The following is a 19,647-nucleotide window of genomic DNA, read 5'->3' as shown; positions in this document are numbered from 1 at the left end:
TCTGTGATGCTTGCTTGCTTGCCTGCTTGCCTGCTTGTGTTTTAGTCTTGCTGGCCTGTGATTCATCCCTACACAAGGCCCTGGAATGGCAATGTGTCTAGGGATGGACAGATCTGTCAATTTCCGTTTCACTCAGTTTCTCATTTTTCAGCTCTTAGATTCAGTTTGCCACATTTTCACATTAGTTTGTAATTTTTTTTAAGAATGCGTTTACATGTGTTTTTTTGAGTGCATCTATCCTAATGCATACATTTTTTTCTAGCCATTTCCCAAATATAACGAATTTTTTGTTAAGTTATTTTCCCAGTCCTATATATTTCAGTGCACACTTTCCCCTATTATACCTTTTTGGGGACACATTTTTTAATTGGATAACTGCATAGCAACATTCAGAGAAGTGCAAATCTTGAAGGATAGCCTTGTTTCAGTTCACGTATTGTTCCAGGAAGTGCCAATTAGGTAGGGCCCTGTTAAAATGCAAACTGAATCTAATCTCTCCCCCGTCCCTAATTGTGTCGTGATGTAATGTCATTCTAATGGGGTGAGCAGGGGGTGGGGTGGTGGTGGAAGTGGTGGCTGCAAAGCCACCAATAGAATCACTGTTGCTTCTGGTGGCAGCAGCAAAGCTACTTTTTTTAAAGAAGAAAAGTTCCGCTGCCAATTCCTCTTTTCCCAGAAAACCAGTGGGGTAGTGAATCCACTCTGGGTATCCATCTGAAATTTCAAGGACCTGTCCAAGGTGCTGAAACATTAGGTTCAGAATCTTGCACAGCTCCCTGAAGGTTCAGACTGAAACCTGGAGCGGATTCCACTGCCCTACTGACATGGAGCCACAAGCCACCACAGACTGAAGAGCCACTTCATCCCAGCTAGGGATGGAAAGATCTGTCACTTTGGTTTCTCCCAGTTTCTAATTTTTCCAATCTTAAATTCAGCTCGTATTTCTGCAGCAATTTGCTTTTTTAAAAAAAATCGCCAGCATTTTAGTGTTCATTTCTCCAAACGTACACATTTTTGCAAGCAGTTTTAACGAATATACACATTTTTGCAAGCAGTTTCCCCTAATATAATGCACGTTTGTATGTTGTTTTCACTAATGTATGCATTGTTATGCACACTTTCCCCTAATACAGATATTTTTGTGCACATCATTTGGCTGGAGAACCCCACCACAAAATTCAGAGAAGTGCGATTTTAAAGCATAATTGTGGTTTGGTTTGTGAATTTGGTTTGAAAAAGGTGAATTAGGTCGTTTCTCATTCAGAGGCAAAGGCCTGCCCCAACCAAGTGGAAAGGAGAGGGGATCTGATTTTTTTAAAAAATCTGTAGTTTTCACATTATTACAGTACAGCAGTACAATTCCTTTTTCCTTCCCTTCTGCCCTCATGCCCCCCCTTCTTTTTGCTTACAACGTTTTCATTTTTGATGTTCAGCTTTTCGGCGTGCTATGCAGTGTTCATGTTCCTATGCTCTCATAAGGGTTAAGATAAATTATGGGCCCCAGATTAACAACTGTTAGGCTGAAGAAGGTTCCATCCCTGTGCCTTCTGCTTCCTCTACTCCTGGGTTTTACACAGTGAAGAGTTCCAACATGAGAGCGCTGAACTTGCACCTGCCAATTTCCTTCTTGCAGCCTCTTCCTCCTCAGTTGCTTTCGTCTCAGCCGGACTCACACTTTACCATATTTTGGAACCTGCCTTGATAGAAAAGTGACATCCAGGGATAGGCTGCAGAGAGAAAAGGAGGGTTCAGTACTTCACACCCCTGTCAAAAAGCAGAACTTTCTGCCATGGCTTCCCTTCCTTCTATTCAGTTTGCATTTCAAGCCGAAGCTGTCAAATTTGCACTTTCTGAAACGCTACATGAACCGAAAGACAGCTATCCGTTGAAATTCACACTTATCTGAATTTTGCAATGTAGCCCTCCAACCAGGGTTTAAAAAGCTGCATATACAAGGGAAAAGTTCGCATAAAAATGAAAACCACGTACAAAAATGCATTTTGTCCGAAGAAGCTGCTTGCAGAAATGTGCGCATTAGTCAAAATGCGCACCAAATATAAGTTTATTAGCAGAAATTTACACTGGAGCGCTGAAGAATTTTCATGAGCTTTTTTTTAAAAAAAATCTAATGCTGCAAATTGCTTCAGGAATGCGGAGAGCTGGATTTACGATCGGTAGATGAGAAACAGAGAGAACCGGAATGGACAGATTTTTCCATCCCGGCTTCCTTGACTGTGTGTGCTCCATTCTGCCTGTAGACCAGTTGCCAAAACAGACACAGAGATGCACATGCTCCAGAAAAGCAAATTGGGGAAAGGGGTGAAAATGGGTGACAGTAACCAGAAAACACCCTGCTGCTCTCTACAAACCAGAACACTATGTGGTCAAACTACAGCCATGGAGTCACTTAAGAGTCACAATATGTTTACAAGCATCGGTGTAGTGGTGCTCAGTCCAGAAGGCAATTCCCAGGTGATGCTGGGACACGACTGGATTTCAGACCACACCTGCCCCGTATGTCGGTCTTTCTCATTTACACCCCTCCCCCTTGGATTTCCTAGGCCCTCACTCCACAACGCAGATGCTGACCAAGAACCGAGCAACTTGCAGGACGCTGCATCCTTGAGGCCTCCGGCGACTCTCGTCTCCACCACCAAAGGTTGTCCTCGCAAAGCAAATATTCCGCCAGAAACAGAGTCCCCTTTCCTTACAGCGCTCTCCTTTCATGCTCCTGCCACTTCTTTGCAGGAGGGAGTGCATGTTAGGACAAAAGAGAAGAGGTGGAAAGGGCCCCGCTTCATGAGATGCGCTGATTTCTTTTTATGTATCAGCTCGAGCATGCCACTGGGTACTTTGGCAAGCGTGCGTGTGTTTGTTGGAGAGTGCGGCAGCAAGCTGTTCCCAACAGTGCGCATCAGATTTCCCCGTCTCTCATATTACTGTGGCCTCAGATGATTAATTTGTAATGTGGGCCATATCCTCCTTTTCCCACTGTGGTTTCTTCAAACCCAAGATTGTCTTCTGATTCCTGAAGGGAAAGAAGCAGGTCTTCTCCGGGTGGAGGCCTCCTTGCAGGAACAGACAAAAGCCCTCAGCATTTTTTCCTCTCCTTGTGCGGAAGCCCGTCTGGAAAAGCTGTGGGCCAAACTCAGTGCAACGCTGCTTGCTTGATTGCAATCAACATACACATTTAATAGCCACGGGGACGGGGTGTGTGTGCGGTGGAATCACTGAAGATGGAGAGTGCATAACCGTCCGTCCCCCCGCCAGGCTCCTAACAAAAAGTCCCCCTCCCCAAGCTGCTAGTTGCATCAGGAAGAAAGCCTCCATTTTCTTAGTTTAGTTAGATGCTAAGGTGTTGTACCGCAGCCTTGCTTAAGTGTCCACAGCATTTTTGTAAAGGAGGATAAGGGCAGGACAAGTTGGCTCCCCCTGTGGTCACCTCCCCTACGCTCTGCCTCCATTTAGCTTTCTTGCTGCTCCATCAGGACTAGCGATCATCAGCCGCTACTCTGCCAATGGAGGTTTCCCTCCTGATGCAAACAGTACCTCGGGGACCAATTTTTGTCCGGACCACAGCAGGGTGGAAAGGGTTAAGCTTTCCCTCCCCAGCCTCCGGTGGTTCTCTGCCTCCCCCCACCCCTGGTTGCTGTTTACATTCTGTTAAAAGAATCTGAACACATTTAACACCACATCTGGTTTGACCCCCTTTTAACCCTTTCCATTGTGTGCAATGCAGGGGTGCTGCAGTTCTCCCTTACCAATTCATTAAGCAAAGCTTCACTGAACTGTATAAAATCTGCTTTTATTTCAGTCCGGTCAATATCCTTATGTAGAGGTTATTTATTTTGAAAGGATCTGAAGGTGTTGATCGCTCTGTTTGTATGAATCCTCTCCCCTCTAAGATTTGGCGGGTTCCTCTATAACGATCCTGAATGATTAGAATCCTCTTATAGCCTAAATTAAAGATAAAATCAAAGGAATAATATTGAGCTGCCTCCCTCTGCCCCCCATGTATTGCAACCGCTGTGATCCTGGATACTCCTGAAGATGTTTTAAAGAAAATAGGATTAAAGCGATTAGATATAGGATACATTTTTCAGCTCTGCCCTAGTACAGTTTGAAGGCCACTGCCAAATTAGCTTGCTAAGGATCAAGCTTAATGTAACACAGTTAGCACTGTTGACCCTCTGACCTCTCTGGCTAGAGTCGTCTGCAGTGACAGTTCAGAATGACTGAGCCCTGATGCCTCCACAGAGTTCCTGCTTTGGTTACGAGTTTTCTCCGATTCCGTAATGAAGCAAGAGCGATCAAAATTAAGGAGGAGGGTAATACTCTTGCACCCAGTATATTGCCTAGCCATCTCCTTGGGATTAATTGCTCGTAAAAAGGTCTCTGCATTGGTATGAAGAGCCACTTGGAGCCAAGCTGATGACCTCCTGATTCTTTTCCCCATTACCCAGGAGACATTATTTTGGTGGCGTCACCTCCTGTGCCTCCTCACAGCTATGGCATTGTGATTTCTACCTGCACTCGGAGGGGGTTTGCACTACAGGGGACCAAGCAGCTACAGTTGTCCCCCAAGCAAGCTCGCAAGCTTGGTGTGCCAGCAAGCCAGGTAGGACTGGCGTCGGGGATTGGTATCGTTGGGCACCTGCTGAGGCCCATATCCGTGTAAGGGGGAGGGGGCAATTGCTAATCCCTAGCCTTCCGGCCCTGCTTGCTGTTGCAGCCTGTTCACCTGCCCTCTCCAAGTGGGCAAGCAGAGAGAAGTGCAAGGCGAAGACGTCAACGCACCCTGTCCTTAGTCTCTCTCCAGAGGGGCAGTGACAACTGCCCAGAGGGAAAAAGAAGCCAGCGGGCAGCAGCAAGAGATGAACAAGATGATGCCTATCAATATGGTCGACACTGACATCAGTAGTCAGTGTGGTGTGAGAGCCAGTGTGGTGTAGTGCTTAGGGTGTCGGACTAGGACCCAGGAAACCAGGGACCAAATCCCCACTAAGGCCGTGAAGTTCACTGGGTGACCTGGGGGCCAGTCACTGTCTCTCAGTCTAACCTACCTCACAGGGCTGTTGTGGGGATAAAGTGGGGACGACCCTCAGGTACAACACCTTGAGCTCCTCGGAGGAAAGGTGGGATATAAATATGACAGTGACGATGATGCAGCCTTTCTGCCATGCTCCTGCGTGCATCCTCATTTCGGTGGCAAGTAGCGTGACATCCAGTTACCGCCTTCCTAAAGTAGATGCAAAAAATAGGGGGTTCCTTTAAGGAACGTTACTGGAGGGCCACACCTCCCATCAGCCCCGTCAGCATGGCCAATGGGCAGGGATGATGGAAACGGGAATTGAACAACATCTGGAGGGTCCCCCATCCCTGCTCTTAAGGAGTGGGAAACAGCATTCCTACATGATGCTATTTTCTCTGCTATATAAAGCTCCCATAAGATACATAATCGGTTGCCTGTGACGCTGCAACACCGGCCGTACAGTGCACTCACGTACACACAACCTATGCTTTGGCTAATGAAAAGACAGGGATGTAGGAAGCTGCCTTATATTGAGTCAGACCCTTGGTCCATGTAGCATAGTACTGTCTGCACTGACTGGCAGCATCTCCGTAGGGTTTCAGACAGAGAGGCTGTCCCAGCCCTACCTGGAGATGCCAGGGATTGAACCTGGGACTTAGAATCATGGAGTTGGAAGGGGCCTATGAAGCCATCGAGTCCGACCTCATGCTCAACGCAAGAATCCAAATTGAAGCAGGCTTCCTGCATGCAAAGCAGATGCTCTGCCCCGAGCCACGGCCCCTCCCCAAAACATGCACATTTATTTATATGATCATTTATACCCTGCCCTTCCAGGGCTTATGCGCTACTCAGAGCAGCTAACAAGATTTGAAATCCCCTATGCAACACAATAATGTTCTAAAAATGCACCATAAAAACGGTGAGCCACTACAATGTAATGACAACAGAGATGGGTGCAGCAGACAGAAAAAGAACAATGAAGAATTAAATATCCAGAGAAGCCTGCCTATGCAAAAAGATTTTTGCCTTCCAATGAAACGCCATTTATGTTGCCCTTCTTTCAGAAAAGTTGATGGGGGCCCCTGACAAGCTAGCTTCCCCACACACACACACACACATCTATGGCTTTTCCATACTTGTGAGATGCTCCACAACTGACCTGCGTCTTCCAGGTAGTAGCACTTGAGCTTTTTTAGTCAGCCAGCTCCTAAAATATTTCTTGAGGTTGAAGGCAATGATTCAACGCAGTGATTCATCACAGCGTTTACGTTCCTTTGACAGGAAGCTGCCGCTTGATGATGCGAGGCTGTATTACCCATCCAAGTGTTCATCTTGTTGCCTTTTCATCCCACGGGAAACTTTAAATGTCTGCAAGCTTGTCATCAACAATATAGGATCTCCTTGGAAAAATAAGATCCTTCCCGTGCCAATTTCATGGGTGATGTGGGTTTGAAAAGGCTTGCAATCCCAAACAGTTTCTTAAGGGCTTTTCTTTACATTGGGATGGGGAACCTGTGTGGCCCCTCCAGATGGAAGAGCAAGAGGTCCTCTTCATCCCTGATCCTAGGCCACGCTTGCTGGTGCTGATGGAGTTTTAACAACTTCAGGAGGGCCACAGGGGCTACACTAAACTTTCTGGGCAACTTTGCCATTTAACGCCCTGAAGGGATTTCGAGGGAACGCGGGGTGGTTGTAGGAAACCAGTCACATAGTCTGCTACTTGCAGTCTGAAGTGGAACAATCCCAGAACAGTTTTTCACTAGTTTTCATAGACTGGGCCTAATATTTGTGTGGCCCCCGGCATAGTATCGTAAGATATTGTGGCGTTGCGATGGCAAAGTCACCTCAACCTCTGCAGTGATTGACTGATGCAGCAAGCCTTCAAATTAGCCCATTAATGATCAGTGTTCAGTTTAAGGTTTACATTAGAGAGAAATTTTGAGTCCATTTCCAGGAGGCTGCAATTCTGCTGATTTTTTTTTTTTCGCGTGGGAAGATTTTGCTCAGATGGCCAGCACCTGAATGTACAAAGTGCCCACTGGAACATTCTGGTGCTCAGAGCTTTTCGTAAATTGGTTGTCTTGAAAACTTCGGAGCTGAGCCATTTAGATTTGAAAATTGCTGTCTTGTGTCATTACAGGTAACTGTATTTTGCCCTAGCAAGACTGCACATATGCCAGATAGGAGTTTCTCGGAGGGTCACCTTCCCATCCAAGCACGCGTGCATTGTCTAGCTTTGTTGCTGAGAAAGGAAAACGCCAGCCATCATGTTCCTGCTCTGTTGAAAGGTAAAAGGTTTTATTTATTTATTTATTAAATTTATATCCCACTCTTCCTCCCAAAGGACCCCAGGTCAGCAACCATAACAGATTAATCTAACAGCAACAAAAAGAAAAGCATTCCAAAAGTAGTTAAAAACATTCTAAAACACAGTTACAGTTTATAAACATTCTTCCATATAGTGACCAGAGGTGGAAAACTGAGGTCATTCTCGCAGTCCTGCAGGGTACACTAGGGATGTTGGAGAATTCTGAAAAAAACATAAATGAGAGCGGAAATTGCCAATGTTCCCTTGTTCATCCCATGTCCAGAACAGGAATCAGTCCAGCAAATATGATTGGTATTTGCTGTTGTTGCTTTCAGTCCACTGGTTATTGGTTATACTGCCTTCAAGTCCATCCAGACTTATGGCAACCCTATGAATAGGGTTTTCATGGTAAGCAGTATTCAGAGGGAGTTTACCATTGCCTTCCTCTGAGGCTGAGAGGCAGCGACTGGCCCAAGGTCACCCAGTGAGCTTCATGGCTGGATGGGGATTCGAACCCTGGTCTCCCAGGTCGTAGTCCAACACCTTAACCACTACACCACACTAATGATACATAATTACTTACAGGTTTTCCCCACTGACATTGTGTTTCCTTTTCATTGAAATTAATGGGGTGGAATAATGTAATGACAACATAATTTATGTAATTTACTGTGAATAGTAGTTGTTGGTGGAAAATGAACTACAGTGGAACAGAAACAGTGCTGCATGCAATGAATAAGGGTGGAATGGAAAACGAGGCCTTCTTACATCTCTTAAATCTTACAGAAGCCCACAAAATGAGATACACAGCCATTTCTTATGTGGGAGGAGGGAGCTTGAAAGTCTCGACGGCTTCTGTTTATTCTGTACTCATAGGTTTCTCTCTTGGGTTCTGAGCCTAGAAAGTGTGCGGGAGGAAATGGAATCCATAGCCATAGCAAGGCCAGTCCTACTGTCAGGCAGAGTGCGGCGGCTGCCTCAGGCAGCTGATTTTGGGTGACACAAAAAGGCATTATTTAATGTATTGTGGTTTTATTTACAGCTAAGTTGACTGGCCTTGTACTCTGTATCTTGACTTTTGGAATGTGATGGGACAGGATATTATTTGTTGCTCTGCCTCTGGTAACTTTTTATTTATTTATTTGGAATAAAATAAACACGTTTTTGTTTAGGCAAACCCTCTCAGACATGTCAATTTAAAATGCAATTTTAACGTGGAATTTTATTCTGTGTATTTGCCTCAAAATAGCTGGCTTTATTTACATTTTGATACATACTGTGACTTTCTCCCCCTTTTCAGTGTTTGAGTGCATTGGTATTTTTACATGAACATTTTATGAGACATTATAAAACATTCTTTCAAAAATACCAATAAATTTGTCTTATACAACCTGCCTTGTTGATTAAGCAGAGTGGCACAGAGTGGTAAGCAGCGGCAACGCAGCCAAAGCTCTGCTCACGGCCGCAGTTCGATTCCAACAGAAGGAGGAAGTTGAATCTCCCGTAAAAGGGGTCGAGGTCCACTGAGCCTTCCATCCATCCGTGGTCGGTAAAATGAGTACCTGGCATATGCTGGGGAGTAAAGAAAGGCCGGGGAAGGAACTGGCAATCCCACCCCATATAAATGGTCTGCCTAGTAAACGTCGCAAGACGTCACCCTAAGAGTCGGAAACGACTCACACTATAAGTGTGGGGACACCTTTACTTTAAATCTTACATGTTTACTTTAAGTCACTTTGAGAACGTAGCAAGCTGCCTTATACCAAGTCAGGCCAGTGGTCCATCTAGCTCAGGATTATCTACACTGACTGGCAACAGCTCTCCAGGGTTTCAGGCAGGGAGTCTCTCCCAACCCTACCCTGAGATGCCAGGGATCGAACCCGGACCTTTGTGCATGCAAGGCAGATGCTCTGCCACTGAGCTACATCCCTTCCCCGTAGACATATAATGAGAAGTGGGATATAAATCCCTTAAGTAAATAATAGATAAAATGCTTATCTATCCTGCTTCATAGCCACAAGAAGCTTCCAAAGAGGCTAAGATTTGCACAGTACAATTACTGTTCAAGAGTAGTATCAGGAAGTGAAGTAAGACAGTGCCCCTATGGTGACCAGAGTGTGCAGGAAGCATTTCCCACCCTCAGCTTTGGTCTTTCCTGGCGTCATTTCAGACACCGCCTACTAGATAGCACACGGATCTTGCTGGAGGGTTGCTGGCAGTTGCCAGCTGCTCGAGAGTAGCTTTTACTGGAGGGCTTCCTAGGCAAGGACGTGGGGCTGGGCAGCTGGAACTAGCTCAGCCTTTGTGGGCAGTTGCAACCAGGCCATTAATTTCATGTATGTATGCATGCATTTAATTTATATCCAGCCCTTCCTCCCAAAGGAAGAAACAGCAAGTGATAAAAGACTTGAACAAGTGATAAAATGCCTAAACACATCTTTAAAAGCATATCTTAAAAAGTCTCCAACCAAAACCCTCTGACTCCTTACTCCCAAGCGCCCATTGCCTGCTTTTTCTCAGTCACTGGTGTGTGTTTTTTATCACCTGCAAATCTCAATGTTTCAAATTTCAGAAATTTTGAGATTATGGGGAATTTTGGAAATTTGCCAAATCAACTTGTTTCAGCCTGTGTCCGGTTAAATCATGCTTGGTGTAGACCCACCGAAAATGCAGAAGGTGTGGGGGGAAGGGGAAAAGCAGCAGGAGATGCAATGTGCCTGCATTTAATTATTTTATTTTATTTTATTTGTTTGAAGAATCAGTGGCAGAGAGGTGGGGATGGGAGAGAAATTCCATTCCATTCACATTAAAAGCTGGACCTCCCAAATCCACATTTTCTGAAATAATATATTAACCAAATTTTGCCATCCTGGGCTCCTTCTGGGAGGGGCAGGATATAAATGTTAATAAATGAATAATTTTGCAACATAGTTCTTCAGGCAAGAAATGTGTACCAAAAAAGGGTATACTAGGTAAAGCGTGCATATACTGTAAATCCATATATTCATGAAAACAGCATACAAATATGCATTGCGTAAGGGGAAACTGCTTTGCAAAACTGTGTATATTAGCAACATTGCCTTCAAAAATGTGTACATTAGAAGAAATTCACACTAAAATACTGAAGAATGAGGACTTTTGATTTTTTTTTTTTAAGCAAACTGATGTGGATTTGTAGAGAACTGGCTGGGAAAATGAGAAACCAAAACTGGTATATTTGCTGATCCATAACTCTGAGCATGTCATAGTTGAATACAAGTTCCAGAGCTTGGAAAAGTTACTTTTTTTTGAACTACAACTCCCATCAGCCCAATCCAGTGGCCATGCTGGCTGGGGCTGATGGGAGTTGTAGTTCAAAAAAAGTAACTTCCAAGCTCTGAATACAACCCTTCCGCTCTAACATTAACAAACCATCATCTTATGAGTATAATTAAACTTTAATTCAGATCCATCACATAATATGGAAAAAGCAAGATTTACCCCTGGTCCATGCAGCTGCATGTATGTATACTTTCATTATTTTAAATATATATACGCAAACTCATTGGAGCCATCCTTGGTCTGAAAAGCATCACATGAGGACCAGCCTTCTGAGAGGCAGGTTGCTGAACCCCTTTCTACCAAAAGTAATGGCCCAGCCTCCACCTCTGTGGTTTGCCAGCAGCAGAAGTTTGTTGTGGCTTTTGAAGGTGCATGCGGCAAGAGTTTTTTGTGTTGCGATGTACTGTGGGGTTTCTGAAAGGGCAACTGGAAATATGACCCAGGAACATCACATATAGTGGCATTTCTACCACATTGTGCCACATCCCTTGAATGCTTTATTTACTATTTGCTTCTGTTTTATTTGTTTGATCCTAGGGCTAATGAAAGGACTGGAAGAGAAAAGTTTCTTGGAGGAAGTTCAGAGCAGTTTGCACTCTGAGGCTGAACCAGAACCCAGTCTGTGTTTTCACGTGGTTCCTTATTCCGACCGCTTGCTGCAGGACCTGGGTGCGTTGCAGCAGAGTATAAACGTAGACCCTGCCTATTAAGTATTACAATTCTGAAGACGGAGAGGGAGCTGGTGGCTAAGAAGCTGAGTGGCGAACTGGGAAAGTTCCTAGTTTAAATTTCCTCTCTGCTATGAACTCACTTGTGATCTTAGGCAAGCCACTAAGCCAGGTGGGGAGAATCTTTGGTCCTCCAGATGTTGCCAAACTACAACTCCTGTCAGCCCCAGCAAGCCTGGCCAATGGCCAGAGATGGGTGTTGTAGTTTGGCAACATCTCGAGGGCCAAAGGTTCCCCGCACTTGCACTAAACTTTTAGCTTCAGTGGCCCATCTGTAAAAAAAGAGATGATGGTGATGATTTAGCACATTTTATTGAAGTGCCTACATTTTTCTAAGCACTGTACGGGTATTAAAATATAAGGCAATCCCTGCCTGCAGGCTTGCTATCTAGCAGACTTAATGCAAAATGAATGGAGAGGAAAGGGGAAAGCAAGCACAGGAGCGGGTTCACCTTCACTGCATGGTACACAGGACCAGACTGGTCTCCCCCTTGCTGTGATTTTTTTTTCTGGAGGTGGCGGGTTGCAGCCTTCCACTGGCCCTTGGTCTTCTGTCCAGTGGTAGAGGCCAGAAGGTTCCTCCCTTCAGCTCTGCAGTCCCAGGGCAAAAGGGTAGTGCATCTCTGAGAGGGTGGCTATAAGGATTACTGAGTTAATGACTGGTCTCAGATGCTGTGACACTATGGTTTGTTAAGCTCAACCATGATCCTGCATTATTTCTGAACTTGAGCCTGCCCGCAAGCTGTAGCTTCTTAGCACTCCAGAAACCTGGATGCGACTCCACCATTTGAAAACTGGCCTGCAGACCACCGTTTCTGTGGCTTCCTGTTATGTCTGAATTCATGATGGACAAACCATAGTTAGGGCCATTGGTCTGCCTTTCAAGGCTGCTGTATGACAGATGCAGACGTATGAAGCAGAGCTCTGAGCAGAGGAGAAACAGAAGTGGTTTCCTTGTTGTGTGTCTGGAAGCTCAAACAATGGTGTGGATTCTAAACTGTGGTTTACACACTACATTTAAACCCAAACGCCACATTCGCCCATCATGATAAACCATAAGCCTTGGCTTCCCATGATTGCCAGCCAGCCTTAAGCCATGGTTTGCTGTTGGCTTAGCAATCTTGGTTTGTTACGTCAGAATAAAGCACAATCCCAGGTTTAGATGCAATGCTAAGCTTTCCCCTTCATGGTTTGCTCACCTGCTCACACAAAAGGAGGAGTGAAGCGGGAACATTCAGGCTGTGTGCACATAAGCTCATAATATGGTTTTAATTATGGGCTATGGATTTCAAGACAAGAATTTCAAGGCACTTGCCTTGTAATAAAAACTAGCACTGCAGCCAGCCATAAGGAAAACCACCCAAGGCTTTATTGAATAGAAGTGTTTTATTTTATTTTGGCATCTAAAAGAAGAAGCAAAGTGGGTGCCAAGCAAATATGTTTGGGGAGGGTTTTCCCTAGCTGGGTCACTGCAGCAGAGAAGACTCTCTGTCCCTGTTAGCCTAACCTTCAGCGTTTGGGAGCACCTGGTGCAGATCCTCAGATGAAAACTACAGCAGAGGAGCTGAAGGCTTCCTCTGGAGTAAATGGTTTCTCTCCCTCCCCCTCCCGACTTTCCTTTTGCAGGTGGCAATTTTAGTGCTGTGCCAGATCCCTCTAACATTCCCATAGATGTTTTACGCAGCAGGAGATACGCTTCTGATCCCGATATGGAACAAGTTGTCCTGTTGACCTTCACTGGAAAGGAAGCCATGAAGACCGCTGGTGCTGTCCTTCACCAAATCCTTGCGCTTGGCTCTAGGAAGCAGCAGGCTCCAGGTCAGCTTAGAGCCTGCCTAGATATGTCTCGGTCAGGAGTGGGGAACCAACTCCCGTCAGCCCTAGCCGGCATGGCTAATGGCCAGGGACGATGGGAGTGGTAGTTCAGCAACATCTAGAAGGCCAAAGGTTCTCCGCGCCTGTTCTGTGTGATGCAGAAGCACTAACATAGCCTTGATGCAGAAACCCGAAGTTATCATGATTAGGGACGGGGGAGAATTTGGATTCAGTTCACATTTAAAGGCGAGCCTACCTAATTCGCACTTTCCAGAACAATAAATGAATCAAAGCATACTTCGAAATTTACCCTCCTTTGAATTTTGCAACGCATTTCTCCAGCCAAGTAGCCAAATATGCATATACTAGAGGGCTCCTACTGGGAGGCAGGGTGGGATATTAATCAAAGAAACAAATAAATGAACAAATAATAAAAATGTGCCTGTCAATGCATATCTTAATCAAAATGACTTGACCAAAAAATGCATTATATCAGGGGGAATTGTTTTGCAAAAATGTGTATCTTAGTCAAAACCCTGAAACTGACATATTTCCCTAATTGTGATGTGTGCCAAACAATTGTCTGATTATGCCAAACTCTGTCTGAGTCTGCCACTGTTTTGTGCCTGGCTCTGCCAGGCTCTGCGTTGGGCCTCTTTCACTTTCAGCCATCTCAGGTGGGCCATGGGGGGAGACAGTCTGAGAACGCCCGACCTTGACCGAACTGCATGGTGTTCTTGAGTTGAGTCACAGTGACATTTAATGTCATGCTGATGTCAAGGTAAGGATGACATTTCTCATAAAGACAACATCCTTCCTTGCAAAGTATGGTGGCATAATGCTTTCAATGCCACATAAATGTATAAAAGCCCCGTAAATTACTGGCCTCTTCAAGTCAATCCCAGTATGCAAACAAAAATATGAGTAAGTTCCTTGTGGGTGCCAGGCTGATGACAGAATCTAGTTTATAATTAATCTCCCTAATTATTGAAGCATTATTAGGGATGGGCTAAAGTCTTTAATCCTGTATGCTTCTGTGTAAGAGCACTTAGCTCTGATAGAGCATCCCTCAAGACTCTGAAGAGGTCCATTTTATCAGCCATCTCTGAAACAGACTGTTGCTCTCCCCTCGACTGTGTCCTAAGAAACCTGCTTTCCTCTTTTAGTCATAAACAGACCAATGTCTTTGCTTTTCAGCATTTTGTTACGTTGGGCCCCAGACTCCAACGGGTAAAAAAATCTCAGGAGTCTCCATGTGTACCTTGAGTTTGGTTTCCTTAGACTGAAGGTCTCCAGAGAGACAGTGGTGCCTTTGTGATATATAGTTTTTATTTACACATATCCAGTGTGCAAGCTGAGCAGAAGATGGAAGGCTCACAGCGTTAACATTCCAACGGGTCTTGCTTTCCCATTAGGTTTCTTGGGGGCTCCCCATTGCCATAGCTCCGGATTCAGAACAAAGAGCGAGTCTTTCTGACTCCACACTGTTCCCAGCCAGATTGTCCTTTGCTGTCTTCTACACCCAGACCCACACCTTGATCCTGACTTGCTGATAGGGAAGGCGGAAAAATTTGATTCAGTTCACATATAAAGAGGAACCAGCCAAGCTCGCACTTTCTGAAACGATACATGAACCCAACCACGGCCATCCTTCGAAATTCAGACTTCTGCAAACTTTGCGATGCATTCCTCCGTCCAAATAAATGTGAACAGAAATACATATATATGGGCAGGTGTGGGGAGCCCTTGGCTCTGTAGTTTGTCAAGGGTGATGGGAATTATCTCAGTGAGGATCCTTCCTCTTTTAGCATGTAGTTCCCAGGATTCTTTGGGGGGGGGAAGCCGTGTGCTTTAAATGTATGGTGTGGATCCACCCTGTGATTGGATACCAGGGGTTGACTGTTCCTCAAGGGGGCAAAACAGTAATTCATGGTGGCTACGTCTCTCTTGGCAGTCTCGGAAGACTTTGACCCGCGATTTGAGCTTCTCGCTCTCAAGTGGTTGCCCCTCCTCACTCGGACACAGGCTAAGGAAATAACACCCTTTGAGGTGGGAGATAAGTCCTGGCAAATGAGTCTTGATGCCCTCATGTCCAGCCCTGCACTCATATACGTGTTGCGAAGGATTGGTGCCTTTGTGGGACTTGCTGAGATCCTGAAAACGCAGCCCAACAGCAAAGTGATCTCTAATGCTGGTGATCTTCAGAGAGTGATGTCGCCGACCCCAGAGATGGCCTTCAGGCAGGCAGTGCTCCTCTTCACTGAGAAAGAGTTTGTAGGCGGTGGGTAGAATATTTTCTTTCTTTCATTTACCAAAAAAAACTGCCCTGGGCCGTGGCGGGGTTAAAATATTTTGGTGCCGGAGGTGGAAAACCCAATGTCACCTCTTTGGGCCAATTAACACAAGACCCTGCGCTCTTGCGCCACTCCTATTTGTTGCAGCGGGGCTCACAGCAGAAAACATCCTGGTGGAGGTGGACTTGTGGGCTACCTTTTTAATCTGCCATCTCACGTTGCCTCCTCATCAAGCTGCCTTTCCCCTGGACAGACTTGCTAAGTAATTTTGCTTCTGGGTCTGGTACAGCATGCTAAAAGAGGAAGGATCCTGTGCTAAGACCCTGAGTGAACCAAGCATTGTGCATCGGACAGTATACTGTATCGGAATCTGCCGTATAGCAAGTCAAGGCTATTTAGGTCCTCTTGCTCAGTGTGGTCAGTACTGACTGACAATGGCCTTTCAGGCTTTCAGACAGGAGACATTCCCAGTGCTACCTGGAGACACGGGATTGACCCAGGGACCTTCTGCATTCGCAGGCTGTTGGCAGAGGCATTTGGCTCCCTCTTCTTACTCATAAAAAAATCTGTCTCTGTCACTTTGCAGATCCCAAACGCCGTTCTGCCCTGAAGTACTTGCCACCTCCTGGAAGGCTTCCGCAGCTCAAAGGTAAGACCTGACCTTGCATCAACTTCTTCAACACAACACACAAATTCATTTTTGGAAGTCACTGCCAGGAAGACAGAGTGCCGGGACCAAGAAACAGCTGCCCCTCCCCAAAAGGCGATAAGACGGGGCAGTTTTGTAAAACCTTTTGCCCACCCCTGGAGCCCCCATTTTCAAGCCAAAACAGTTCTGGGAGGAGCTTCAGCTCAACTCTCACAACGATGTTTGGTGCTGCTCATGATGGGGGAGAAATTTGATTCAGCTTGCATATAAAGGTGAACTTACCTAATTCTCATTTTCCAAAACCAAAACACAGCCATCCTTTAAAATTCACAGTTCTCATAATTTTGAAATGCAATTCTCCGTAATGTGTACAAAAATGCATATACTAGTGTAATGTGTGCATACAAATGCATACATTTCCAAAAATAACGTAAAAATGCATGAAATCAGGGGAAATCGTTTTGCAAAAATGTGTATATTAGGCAAAATTGCGCATTAGGCAACATTTGTCTGTATATTAGGAGAAATTCACTGATGAAATTTCATGAGAACAAAACTTTGCAAAAACTAATGTGGAAATGAGGAGAACTGAACTTAAAATAGGAAAAATGAGCAAGTAAGAATGACATATTAGCCCTTGCCACTGTCAAACTCCGTTACCCAAGAACCCTTGTCTGTTGCTCTTGTATGCTAATACCCTTTCACTTTCCATGTACAGCAGGAGGGACTCCTACAAGCCACGTGGAATCCCTCTTCCACTCCATGCAAGTAGGTAAGGAAGCCAAGGCTGAAAAGCCCCCCTTTGCTTTCTGGGGGAAGTGTGGATTTGTCAAATGCTGCACAAAGAGGGCTGCATGGTAATATATGCCAGTGGACCTGATCAGGCCGGAGAAGAGGAATATGCACCCCACCTGCTTTTCTCCTTCATCCTGCAATTTACTTCTTCAGTTGCTCTGTTTATTTTCAATTAAGCACACTTAACCATAGCAGTGATCACGCTCTTGCTGTTGCCTTGTTAAATCTTTTTACCTACCAGATGCCACAGTGAGAGGAAGAGGCATTGCTCTTTGTTATTTGGCTTCAGTCATTATCACCTTGGCTTCCACTGGATATGTGACATCATCATGAAGACAATGCAGAGTGACGACATGTTTCCCTCACTCTGCATTGACCAGAAGCAGTGCGGAGCTTAAGAACATAAGATCCATTTCAATCGGGTTTCAGGCCTGGTTTTGGCACTGAGATGGCCTTGGTCGCCCTGTTTGATGACCTATGTCGGGAGAGAGACAGAGGGAGTGTAACTCTGTTGATTCTCCTCGATCTCTCAGCGGCTTTTGATACCATCGACCATGGTATCCTTCTGGAGAGGCTCGCGGAGTTGGGAGTTGGAGGCACTGCTTGGCAGTGGTTCCGCTCCTACTTGGCGGGTCGTCTCCAGAAGGTAGTGCTTGGGGAACACTGCTCGACACCGTGGGTTCTCCAATATGGGGTCCCGCAGGGTTCGGTTTTGTCTCCAATGCTTTTTAACATCTACATGAAGCCGTTAGGCGCGGTCATCAGGAGCTTTGGAGTGCGTTGTCATCAGTACGCTGATGACACGCAACTCTACTCCTTTTCATCTTCTTCAGGTGAGGCTGTTGATGTGCTGAACCGTTGCCTGGCCGCGACAATGGACTGGATGAGAACTAACAAACTGAGGCTCAATCCTGACAGGACCGAGATGCTGTTGGTGGATGGTTTCTCTGATCGGATGGTGGATATATATCCTGTTCTGGATGGGGTTACACTCCCCCTAAAGGAGCAGGTTCGTAGTTTGGGAGTCGTTTTAGACTCTTCCCTCTCACTTGAGGCTCATGTAGCCTCGGTGGCACGGAATGTGTTCTACCAACTTCGGTTGGTAGCCCAACTACGTCCCTATTTGAGTAAGGAGGACCTCACATCAGTCGTACATGCTCTGGTAACCTCGCGTTTGGACTACTGCAACGGGCTGTACGTAGGGCTACCTTTGAAGACAGTTTGGAAGCTTCAGCTAGTGCAAAATGCGGCGGCCAGATTGATAACAAAGACCAAGCGGTCCGAGCATATAACACCTGTTCTGGCTCGCCTGCACTGGCTTCCAATATGCTTCCGGGCCAGATTCAAAGTGTTGGTATTAACCTATAAAGCCTTATATGGCGCGGGACCACGATACCTGTTGGATCGCCTCTCCTGATATGAACCCGCCCGTACACTATGGTCTACTACAAAGGCCCTCCTCCGGGTTCCGACTCTTAGGGAGGCCCGGAGGGTGGCAACAAGATCTAGGGCCTTCTCAGTGGTGGCCCCCGAACTGTGGAATAGTCTCCCCGAGGAGGTGCGCTTGGCACCGACATTATTATCTTTCCGGCGCCAAGTTAAAACCTTCCTCTTCTCCGAGGCATTTTAATTTAAGTTAATTTAATTTTAATTTTAAATGTGTTGTAATCTGATTTTAGATTTTGTACTTTTTATATGCTCTGTTGTATTACTGTGTAATTTTATTGTATTTTTTGTTGTTCACCGCCCAGAGAGCTATTGCTAGTCGGGCGGTATATAAGTTTAATAAATAATAATAATAAGAAGAAGAGCCTGCAGGATCAGGCCAGTGGCTTAATTACCTCTGTTACCAAAACTATGAACAGGTGGCAAAAGGAGATGAAAAAGTTGGGGAGGAGGTCTTTCATGAAAGCTCCCTCCAAAAAGCCCCCTTGTGAGCTGACGAAGTTTGCTTGCAGACTGTTACTTCACCCCTAAAAAGTTTGTACAGACTTGAGAAGATCACTGAAAGCAATTCAGGACCCTCAAAGAAAGGAACTTGGAAACTTAGAGGAGCATGTTTCGGAGAAACACCGACAAATGACATCATTTTCCAGCATGGAGTATTCTCACTAGTATGAATGAATGTTATGAACAGATCGTATGCTGCCTACAAGAAATCTAAAAAAAAAAAGTTTCTGAAGGGAATCGTGAAATATTAAATTCCACATCTATTGAGGTCTATGACTCACATTTTCTAGAAAGACTGCAAAGGCTTCCCCCAAAATGCAGTGGGTTTTATTTAAAGAAAAAGCCATGGCCATGAATCAGGGCTAAGAGCTAGATTTGGAAAGCACAAAACTGGGGGGTGGGGGAATCTTGTTTCCTGTTGAGGGCCCCATTCCCTGAGGGATAACCTGTCAGGGGCCACATGGCATGGTGGTTGCAAGATTTCTTTTATCTATGGTGGAACGTTCAGTTATGTGACCTGCTACCCAAAGTTAACACATAGCAGGCCCTCTCAGAAGTTCAGGCAGACCCAGACCGCTGATGATTTTTAAGGCCCTTAGCCATCATAAAAATAAGTAATGACACAACACAAAAACAAAATAAGGCAAGAGAGAGAGAGAGGTTTGTTTAGATAATCAGCTGGTCTGAGGACATGTTCATCGTGGTCTAATCTTGTGCCATCAGAACAGATATATTTTTAATAATATTTATAAACA

At 45.3% G+C, this 19,647-nt stretch overlaps 1 protein-coding gene across 13 annotated transcripts in view; it reads left to right on the top strand.

Moving 5' to 3' along the window:
* The window catches only part of DNAAF8 (dynein axonemal assembly factor 8), a 108,517-nt gene that overhangs the window by 63,218 nt on the left and 25,652 nt on the right, over positions 1 to 19,647 (top strand). For 12 of the 13 annotated variants that reach the window (XM_061600060.1, XM_061600070.1, XM_061600068.1 and 9 more), the window contains 8 exons: positions 2,562 to 2,659; positions 4,464 to 4,618; positions 7,173 to 7,320; positions 11,199 to 11,330; positions 13,016 to 13,207; positions 15,159 to 15,485; positions 16,085 to 16,147; positions 16,866 to 16,919. In XM_061600060.1, the coding sequence (XP_061456044.1) occupies positions 2,562 to 2,659; positions 4,464 to 4,618; positions 7,173 to 7,320; positions 11,199 to 11,330; positions 13,016 to 13,207; positions 15,159 to 15,485; positions 16,085 to 16,147; positions 16,866 to 16,919 (1,169 nt within the window). The remainder of the gene's footprint in view (positions 1 to 2,561; positions 2,660 to 4,463; positions 4,619 to 7,172; positions 7,321 to 11,198; positions 11,331 to 13,015; positions 13,208 to 15,158; positions 15,486 to 16,084; positions 16,148 to 16,865; positions 16,920 to 19,647) is intronic. The other variant, XM_061600066.1, reaches the window with a different exon arrangement.

This window comes from Rhineura floridana, chromosome 17 (assembly GCF_030035675.1).
Source record: "Rhineura floridana isolate rRhiFlo1 chromosome 17, rRhiFlo1.hap2, whole genome shotgun sequence".
Taxonomy (NCBI): domain Eukaryota; kingdom Metazoa; phylum Chordata; class Lepidosauria; order Squamata; family Rhineuridae; genus Rhineura; species Rhineura floridana.
The sequence above is the reverse complement of the archived record's forward strand: the minus strand, read 5'-3'. Positions and strand labels throughout refer to the sequence as shown.